At 43.4% G+C, this 9,510-nt stretch overlaps 4 protein-coding genes across 4 annotated transcripts in view; 2 read left to right on the forward strand and 2 right to left on the reverse strand.

Moving 5' to 3' along the window:
* Nucleotides 1–2,200, reverse strand: part of Rab3GAP1 (RAB3 GTPase activating protein subunit 1) — a 33,588-nt gene extending 31,388 nt beyond the window's left edge. Inside the window, exons 1-8 of the mRNA XM_065476769.1 lie at nucleotides 1,829–2,200; nucleotides 1,438–1,741; nucleotides 1,244–1,380; nucleotides 963–1,185; nucleotides 665–900; nucleotides 417–610; nucleotides 299–361; nucleotides 13–188 (exon numbers count right to left, since the gene is read on the reverse strand). Of these exons, the coding sequence (XP_065332841.1) occupies nucleotides 13–188; nucleotides 299–361; nucleotides 417–610; nucleotides 665–900; nucleotides 963–1,185; nucleotides 1,244–1,380; nucleotides 1,438–1,741; nucleotides 1,829–2,033 (1,538 nt within the window). The 5' untranslated portion in view covers nucleotides 2,034–2,200. The remainder of the gene's footprint in view (nucleotides 1–12; nucleotides 189–298; nucleotides 362–416; nucleotides 611–664; nucleotides 901–962; nucleotides 1,186–1,243; nucleotides 1,381–1,437; nucleotides 1,742–1,828) is intronic.
* Nucleotides 2,201–2,419: 219 nt separating this feature from the next.
* On the forward strand, nucleotides 2,420–3,906 carry LOC135942441 (folate receptor beta-like). The gene is made up of 5 exons (XM_065488563.1): nucleotides 2,420–2,565; nucleotides 2,877–3,041; nucleotides 3,105–3,290; nucleotides 3,351–3,569; nucleotides 3,619–3,906. Exons 2-5 carry the CDS (start codon nucleotides 2,889–2,891, stop codon nucleotides 3,808–3,810), a joined length of 750 nt encoding a protein of 249 aa, XP_065344635.1. The 5' UTR covers nucleotides 2,420–2,565; nucleotides 2,877–2,888; the 3' UTR covers nucleotides 3,811–3,906.
* Nucleotides 3,893–5,539, reverse strand: RpL11 (ribosomal protein L11). Its single transcript, XM_065488574.1, has 5 exons — nucleotides 5,489–5,539; nucleotides 4,922–5,112; nucleotides 4,672–4,831; nucleotides 4,044–4,286; nucleotides 3,893–3,983 (listed from the first exon to the last, which is right to left on the reverse strand). Exons 1-5 carry the CDS (start codon nucleotides 5,492–5,494, stop codon nucleotides 3,948–3,950), a joined length of 636 nt encoding a protein of 211 aa, XP_065344646.1. The 5' UTR covers nucleotides 5,495–5,539; the 3' UTR covers nucleotides 3,893–3,947.
* Nucleotides 5,540–6,067: 528 nt separating this feature from the next.
* On the forward strand, nucleotides 6,068–9,048 carry LOC135942432 (nuclear pore complex protein DDB_G0274915-like). The gene is made up of 6 exons (XM_065488553.1): nucleotides 6,068–6,459; nucleotides 6,592–6,694; nucleotides 6,753–6,924; nucleotides 6,980–7,057; nucleotides 7,113–7,196; nucleotides 7,247–9,048. The coding sequence occupies exons 1-6, from the start codon at nucleotides 6,381–6,383 to the stop codon at nucleotides 8,528–8,530; spliced, it is 1,800 nt and encodes a 599-aa protein (XP_065344625.1). The 5' UTR covers nucleotides 6,068–6,380; the 3' UTR covers nucleotides 8,531–9,048.
* Nucleotides 9,049–9,510: the final 462 nt, after the last annotated feature.

Here is a 9,510-nt window from a genome sequence, read left to right on the forward strand (position 1 = left end):
GATTGTACTCACCCTGGAATGGTAATGCCGTGGTCCCACCTGTACCTCATTTCCTGGCACACCTCATGCCAAAGATGGGCTGCGGAGCGCAGACCGCCGTGAGAGGCGTCAGCCACAAGAGCAGTCACGATCGCAAGGCGCCAAACAAGGCTGTCCAGGGGACAAGATTTAAATTGCACGTGCCCTTTCTGGAACAGTTATCAGCGAATTTAATATATAGATGATGCAATCAATGTGATGAAACTAAGAGAAAAATGGAATCAATGCATAAATTTAAAGTTGAATACGGCGAACAAACCTCTTTGAAACTGGTGATTTTAGGAGCTTCATCTTTCTCAAAAGTGTCCGGATAGGGGTTGACCTGAAAAATTATAAATGAAATATAGTTAAAACGTAATTTTATCTCCAAATAATACCGGTCCATTAGAGTCAGCATCAGGAAAGAGATAGTAGAGAATGGTCATAAGCATTTGGTGCGGAATCGGGCCAGAAGAATTGTGTCCTTGCGAACTAGAGCTGCTGCCAGACTTGAAGCTGCTTGGCACCAACTTGGACCAGCTAGAAACCTTTGGTTCTGTCAGCGCATTCAGGGAATCCACATACGAAACGCCTGTTGATTTTAAATTTATTAATTTCAAAGCTGTTCCAGACTAAAATTCCTCACAGTTGTCTGGGCTGAATGAAACGAGATCCCCTAAAAGCTGCCTCATAGTGGCGCTGGAGACGCACAAATTCAGAAGCCTTCCGAGAGACTTAGCGAGCAAGCCTGGCGCCGGGTCCGCCATGTGCGCCTCCAGGGTCCATCGTGACGCGAGACCTGGCGCCAGGTCAGAGTAACCATCATGGTCGACGAGCACACCTTCGGGCAGGGAGCGCCATTGGGCCAGCAGATGAATTTCCCTAAAAAATGTTGATGTGTAACTTGCAATTCAAACATGGCAAATTAAGAAAGAAAAAAATACCTCAAAGGATCGGCTTCTGCTCCAAAAGGCAGTTTGCCTATGTGCTCCACACCGACTTGGCCGTGCAGCAGCTCAAAGTCAGGAGGTGACTGCATCCACTCGTTCATTGGCCAGTCTTTGAGCACAAAGTGAATTCTAGCCGAAATTTCAATCGGGGTAGCCATTGAGTGTGCCGGAGATTGACTAATCGCAGCAAGCTTGCCTTTCAAGATGTCAAGCAAACCTTGGGAATGAAAAACAAAGTAAATAAGTCCCTCAATTAAGATTTTGGCAGATCAAACCTGTGAGATATTTGCAATGCTTGGGAGCCTGTCGCAGGTGAACCATGGTGAAGTTTGTTTGCATGCCTGGACCCTGCCAGGTGCCCAGGAAGTACTGCTGATGAGGCTGATGCACTTGCACAAATATTGGAATGGGACTGAAATAAATATTCTGGTAAAATACAGATCCTCGCACGCACGATATTGTTTCTTACCACTTGGAGTTGCTGATGGCAATTTTGGCTGAGCTCAGGAGTAATTTGGCTTTGGACTCGGAGACGATGGACGCATAGCTCTGGGCAGGAGTAAGCAGCAAAAATCTGCTTACCCCATACCACTGCTCGATGGAGTGGACTCCTGTTATTCCCTTCTCTGCGTCATCGTCTAAAATGTCACTCTCAATGAGCTCCTGGCCCCACAACCTGCTTTCGTCCTTCTCTTCGGGCGGAGGAGTGGCTTCATTGCCATCCTCAGGATCAGGTAGGTTGCGGTAAAAGTAACGAAGTACGAAGTCTGTGTCTAGAAGTTATTAATTTTTAGAATCTTTATTTGACGTATGGAATAATATTAGTTAAAAACAGGGGTATCTATGTAGAGAAATAATACCAGAAAATTGTAGGTTATGCTCCAAAAATTCTAGTTTTCCAGCGACCTTGAAAGTTGATTTCCTGAATTTTACGTTGTCTGAAATTTTCAGCTGGGGCAACTTCCAATCGTAAATTGATTCTTCGATTCGAGCAATGAAAATTTCCCACTGCGAGGCAGTGGTGAAATCGTCGTGCCAATTTCCCTGCTGGTCGTCCACGTCCATGATTCTTCAGTGCGCCTTTCCTTTGCCAACAGTGGTGATTTAGGTGTTTTTCCACTGTCTCCTCCAGCTGTCAAACAGACTGACACGCTGAGAAAAGCGAGAAATTCTACTAATACTAAACTTCAGCTGCTAGCAAGGATTTGTTTACATCAAATTGTGCTCTCACATCTGACCATCTGACACGCCACGCCCCTGTTGCTGTACAAAACTTCAAATATTTTGAGCGCCAAAATTATTAGGTCCAATTAAGACTGGAGATCTCTGATCTCTGGGGCTGCAATAAAATAGTTTAGAGATCAGGAGATTTTTTATTATTTGAATTTTATTTACTTATATAAAATTGAAAATAAATAATCATGAACTGCGTAGTGTTATTTTTATCTATCATTGAGAAAAAAGCTGACGCGAAGTAGGAGTGGCTTATGTATTACAATTTTCGTCTTTGTGCCCGCGGTGGTTGGTGTTGGTGGGCACGACCGCATGGATTGCAGCAGGAGTTGTTTTTATTAGCTGGCATGAGGAGAAGCATCAGGTAAATTTCTGTGACAACTGCTGGCGTCAGCGCGTTATAATATCATAATACTGCATGCACTTATTGCAAAATTTCATAATACATATTCATCTTCGTATCACGTTACCAAAAGGGTCGTGAAAGGATTTTCCCTCGTACTTAAAAATATTTTTTAATGAGCGTAGGGTTAATAAAGGTTAAATAATGATAACTTGTTAAGATAAAAAGGAAGTGAGTTTTTGAACTTGACCCCCAAGCCCTCAAGAATAAAAGAGTTGTTAGAGCAGTGGAATAAATTTGTTCGACAAAATTTGACTCAGTCTTGCTTTCAGTGTTTCAGTAAGATGCTGCTGGTAACTCTCCTGATCGCTGTAGTTTTGCGAGGAAGTCAGGGCCATGAGAGCCATGAACAAATTACAGAACGACTCCTGAACAGATGCGTGGACAGCGTCAACCACAAACCTGCGCCTGGCGTTGAAGAGTTTTTAAAAAACCAGGTACATATATTTAAATTCTTTCTTTGGATTGAAAGAGATTGTAATTTAACTACTTTAATTTAGTGCGAGCCATGGAGAAATCGGTCCTGCTGCTCGCACCTAGTGCAGGACAAACTGCACGAATTGCAGCTGTACAACTTTGATTTTGAGCATTGCTCGCAAAAACTCTCTCCAAGGTGCAAAAAGCATTTCGTGCAAGACCTCTGCTTTTACGAGTGCTCACCCAACGTCGGGCCTTGGATCGTCTCAGTAAGCTGCATTTTCAATTAAAATTTACGAGAAGAAAATTAATTCAAATTTTCTTTGCAGGTGAAGATGAAAATCCGCAAGGAACGTTTCTACCAAGTTCCCCTATGCCAGAGCGACTGTGATTCCTGGTTCGAAGCTTGCCAAGATGATCTAACTTGCATCAGGAATTGGATCAGGGAGTTTGACTGGAAGTCTGGCAAAAATTACTGCCCAGCTACTTCCACAGGCTGCAAGAAATTCAGGAACATCTGGGAGAAGGCCAGCGACTTTTGTGAAGAGGTATTTGGTTCTTAGAAGCGTAGGGGCATTGCTGATTGTAATTTCTCAGGTTTGGGACCATTCCTGGAAGGTTGTCCCTGATTCGGAGAACTGCATGAGGCTGTGGTTTAATGGCAACCTGGGCAACCCTAACGACCATGTGGCCAAGCTCAAGGTTCTCGAAATGATCAACTCTGCTCATTCAACGAAGACATACTTTACAACGGCAGCTATTTTGACCACGTTGTTAACTATTTTCTGATGAAGAAACTCGGCTGTAGCATTGTTAGCGCTTAGATCTGAAGAGGTTCACAGTTATAGAACTGAATGTTATAAGAATAAAGTTTATTTTCCAAGATTTCTGTTTTTTTATTGAACTTATTTTGAAATACAGGGAAATTACTTGCCCTTGCCTGGGAGGATGATGCCATCGTACTGAAAAGAGAAAATACATTTTAGCGCGATTTCTAGATAATTTAATTCGCAGCCTGTTACCTTAGTTTGGAACCACTTCATGGCGTCCTCCTTGGTCAACCTGTGCTGGAAGCCAACTTGTCCCTGCTTACGTCTGCGGTACCTCACGTTGAATCCAGGTCGTCCAAGGACAACGTAGAAGTCCAGGCCGTAAATGCCTATTGAAGGGTCGTACTTGATTCCCAAGTCAATGTGTTCTTGGATGCCGAATCCAAAGTTTCCAGTGTGTGAGAAGTTGTCTCGCCTCAACTCGTATTCTCGCACCTGAGAGCGATTTTAAAATTAACCATCAGTCACGCTTACTTTGATGCAAATCACAGGAAGCGAATTAGCTTCATTTAATCATATTTAGTGTTCCTTCCGCTCAGTAATTTGACTAGTAGAATTGGTAGGCAAAGGTTGCAATACAGGAGGATTACTTTAGCACAGGTCTGGGTGGATAGCTCAAAAAGAACAACCACTTAGTATCGAACTCTGTGCAGTGAAATTCAATAATTATTTTTATGGAAAAATTCCTTTCCGCCAAGACCTTTACTTATCGCCACCCAAACTTCTTGCAAGAACTGGCGATAAGTGTAATCCAATGGAAACTAATTTTTCCATAGTTAAGATTAAATTTTAATTTAGTGCTAGGTATGATGCTGCTTACCTTAAGACCTCGCTCAAGGATTTCCTCAGCCTTGGCGCCTCTGACAGTGCAGTGCACAGCGATCTTTTCGTTACGCCTGATGCCGAATGACCTGACAGTGTACCTAGCCTTTGAGAAGACGGGTTGCTGACCAGTCAGCTGCTCCAACACCTTGGCGGCACTAAACAAGAACACGCCATCAGTATTTAATTAAATATTAACTAAATTGGGAGACTGAAATTATTATTTATTGAATTAGGAAAAATCTTACCGAGTCAGCCTGTCACCGCTCTCGCCGACGCAAATGTTAAGGCAGAGTTTGCGGATCCTGACTTCACGCATGACATTCTTGGTCTTGTCCTTGGGCTCAGGCTTGGGCTTGCGGACGCGCAACTTCTTGGGCCCCGCAGCCACCTTAGGAGGGGCAGCACCCTTCTTGGTTTTCACTGCTGCAGCTTTATCCTGTAAACCGGCCCACACGTTATTCAACATGGTTGTAACCAAAACAAATCGGAAAATACGTTGAAAATTTGGCATTCACTTAATTTTCGCACATAGAACAAATAATAGTGAATATATCACTTTGGAGACACAAAATTGAGTCAAAAACTAGAATTTAAAGCACGGCTTCACGTGTCAACAAGCATTGGATCATGTGGTGCAAAGCATTTTTGGGGAGAGTGTTTTTGTTGCAAGTTCCAGCCTGGTCGGTAAATTATATTTAAAATTGATCCAGCAAAATCATCTATTATTTTTCAAGACATCCGGGACGCAATTCCCGATGCCTACATATACAGATGATACAGGATTTTCAAATGTATGAAATAAACCAACTCACCGCCATGGTTGCAGATCCGTCTGAGAAAATTGTTTCGTTTTGTTGATAGCTGATTGGACTAGACATGGCCAAATAAAAATCGATATTTAACATCGATATTTTTCTGACGATATTTATCGATGTTTTTTGTGGCTTAACATAGGTTATGGGGCGGATCACGGCAACGCAACCTTGAGAACAAATGGCAACGCTGGGCATAAGGCAGGCATTGTACAGTGTTTCAAGGTCGAGCTTAAAAACGGTGCCGTGATCCGCCCCTATATAGGACGATATTTTAACATCGATATTTTTTCAGACGATATATATCGATTTATATCGATAGTCAAAAACATTTGGTGATGTCTAGATTGGACCTCAGCTTTGCCACCACCACTCCACCTATCTATCTAAGAAGGAAACAGTCGAAATGCACAAACGCACACTTCGTTGCGCATATCTGTCGCAGACCGACTGCGCAGCTTAAGCGAGAACTCACCCAGCTGACTGAGCACAACCAATTTTGGCGCAAATCTTGAGAAGTGGGCGTGTCTGTTGTACTACTCAACAGCAACAGTGTGCAACCAGTTCACAATCAGTCCTCGGCCAGACATCTGTAAGCCTGCATAGTGTCTTTTTAAATTGTGTGTTGCTCTGGCCGTTGATGATGCGATGAACTGACTTGTTCCGAAAATACAATACGCTGTTGTTGAAGTCTACAGCAATCGACCGACACTGTTAATTCGAGATTCTTTCTCCTTGTAGGTTCAGCCAAGCCAAGTCACGAATTCCTCATAGCGATTTTTTTTATGTTAGGAATTCTTAAAATTCTCTAAAAATACGTTCATGCCACATTTTTTTAATTGCTGCGTGTAGCCATAGCCGTCTTGAAATACGTAATACATAATCATTAGAAATGGCCATTTGTAAATATTTCTTACAAGGGCGTTGTGTTTATGGAGCCCAATGCAGGAACGAGCACTCTTACAGCTCAGGTATGTAATTAAATTTTGAGCGCACTTATCATTAGTCATGAATGCCAATTATTTTTATTGTTTGAGGCCCTTTTATAGACTTGTCAAAATGTATGATCTACTACTTATCGAAAATTCCAATTCTGATTGCAGAAAACAGACATCCAAATGTCTTTGCAAATCCTCAGAAGGCTGTGTCATTTGGCGGTGGCACTTCGGGATCTGCAACCTCTCCCATTAATTATGGGACTCTAAAGTAATGCCAAGTTTCCTAACGCTGTCGGAAAATTGCAGTTTATAAAATTCGTTTTTAGGAGAACCTGTGATGAGGAAGTGAGACTGACACAAGGTGGAAAGCAATGGCCTTTTTCCTGCTTTTGCCCGCTGAAAGAGGCAGGAAACATTCCAGAGCTTGACGATTTATCTCCGGAAGAGTTGAGGTTTGACGCGTACACAGCACAAAATCAAAACAACTTTGATGCATATGTATGTTAATCTAATTAGTCTTTAATTATAAATTGTAATAATTTGCTTTTTATAGAAAAACAAATTCGAACAGCTGAAAAAGGAATATGAAGACAAGAAAAGTCGCCTTATGAACCTTGACGTCAAAGGATTGGTATTTTTGAATATTTAATTGTGTTGATTGGTCATAATTCGCATTAAATTCGCAGCAAAATTTGCTGTCACGCCAATCTTACGGTGGAGCGCAATCTGTGTTTGGCTCATCAAATCCACAAACTCCAAACCCTTTCCAGGTATTATTCAAAATTTATTTTTTTTCTTTTGCTCATGTTATTTTCCTCAGTCTACTGGCAGCGTGTTTGGCTCCAACGCCAACCAGTCCCCAAAGCCGTTTGCTCAGACAAGCCTCTTTGGTCAGGCAACCACTCCTCAAAAGAGCATCTTCGGCGGCAGCTCCCTTGCGACCAATCCGCCATCGGGCCTCTTCGCCTCGGCCACGACCACGGCCCAACCGGTTTTCGGTCAAACCGCACCTCTTTTTGCTCAGAAAAGCTCATTTGGCCAGAGCTCTAATCTTTTTGGACAGCAGTCCACAAGTTTGTTTAGTCAGGCGCAGGGGACGAGCTCCGTGTTCGGCCAAAGCGCGCAGCCGAGTTTGTTTGGCCAGAGCACGTTCGGACAACAGCAGCCAGCCCAGACAAGCAGTCTCTTCGGCCAAAGCGCGACTTTCAGTCAGCAGCCCAGCGCCCCTCAACCCACCTCGTTCGGCCAAAGCAATCTTTTTAGCCAGACCACGCAGCCAGCCAGCGTTTTCGGACAAAGCGCTCCTTTCTCTCAGCCGGCAGCCACCACCGCGCAGAGCTCAAACATTTTCGGCCAAAGTACTAACAGCATTTTCGGCCAGGCGAACACTGCTACCTCCACGAGCACCGGCAGTCTCTTTGGTCAGAGCCCGGCCTTCAGCCAGCAAACAAATCTGTTCGGCCAAACGGCGCCCAGCGTGTTCGGCCAGCCCGCCCAGCAACCGCAACAGCAACAACAGCCTGCGGGCCAGAGTCTATTCGGCCAGACGGCGGCCAGTTCGTTCGGCCAGAAGTCCATTTTCGGGCAAAGTCCCGCACAGCCGCCAGCTGCGACGAGCCTCTTTGGCCAGGCCGCAGCCACTCCCGCCGAAAGCGCCACGCCCGCGTTCGGCAGCCAGGCCCCAGCCGCCCCCGCGTTCGGCCAGACTCCGGGCCCGTTCTCGTCGCCGTTCACCCCTGCGAAGCCCCCATCGGGCCTGTTCGCCGCAGCCGCTGCCAATTCGCCCGCGTTCGCGCCCACCAGCACTGCCAGCGCCTCCCCGTTCGGCAACGTGCCCGCTTTCGGAGCTCAGCCGACCCCGCAGCAGCCCCAAGCTGCCCCTCTGTTCGAATCGAAGCCGTTCGCTCCCGCGCAGGAAGCGAGCGTGTTTGCTCAGACGCCGGTAAAACTGAGTCCGTTTGGTCCTGCGGCGGCTGTGCCTGCTGGCAACCACTACTCGCCGCTTGAAGCGCTTACCAATGAGCAAATTGAACAGTTCAACAACTCCGAGTTCAAGCTTGGCTCAATCCCTACCATGCCGCCCGCAAGGCAAATGTGCTGTTGATGATGATGCACACGAACCCCTCCGCTTTCTATTCTTTATTGCAACTAACAATCGTGTTTGCTTTAAATATCGGTTAGTGAGACAGCGGTTGTAAATAATGAATTCGTTTGGTACCTGACTGCCTAATGGCTTTATATGTTATGATAAGTCGGTTTGCCATTCACTGACTCAAATGTTCTTGTCCTACATAAATCTAGCACTGTCCTTTTAGGGGCAAGCTGACCATGTATTAAATTTAGGTGTCCTGATTATAAATTCAGCTGTGCTTCATTAAATCCTTTAAAATAATCAGTCTCTCATAGCAAAGCACTAACAATACGCTGTTGATTAAGAACAGCAATGACTTGTACATAATTATTCACTCTATGTCATTAGGCCTATAATGTGCTTTACTTTAAATTTAGGGCGTTAAACACACTGGCAGCCGAAAGCGTCACATGTTTAATTTCGATATAAATGAGTAAGGAAAAGAAATCAGATTTTAATGGAGCGAAATAAATAAACAAAATGCAAGCAATTTCATATTTATTTTTTTACATTTTTACCCCTTAATGATATTCATATCTTCAAGAAAAGATGATTTCCATAAATATATTAGCAAAGGTTAAATTTCATAATGACAATAGTTGAAATTGAAAATTTATATATAACACAATATCAAATAATGCTAGATTTGATAGAGGAAATTTAATGAGTTTAATTTTAAAAAATAACATTTTTAAATAATTTTCACAAGTCTTTTTAAAAATAGCATATTTTCATTGCTTGGCAATTACTTACTGTCAGCAATTTCACTATCATCTATCTTTAATGTTAATTTTGAACGATAATCAGGAAAAAACAGAAAATTTAATTAAGGAAATATAATTTTTTTTACAAAAATGGGATAAAATATAATATTAATAATTTTAATCCTTTCAATCTTAAATCAGTGTTGTATTTTGAACTCGTTATTCCAGTAATCGCTTTTCGACAAACTT

The sequence above is a fragment of the Cloeon dipterum genome, chromosome 1, assembly GCF_949628265.1.
Source record: "Cloeon dipterum chromosome 1, ieCloDipt1.1, whole genome shotgun sequence".
NCBI classification, from domain to species: Eukaryota; Metazoa; Arthropoda; class Insecta; order Ephemeroptera; family Baetidae; genus Cloeon; species Cloeon dipterum.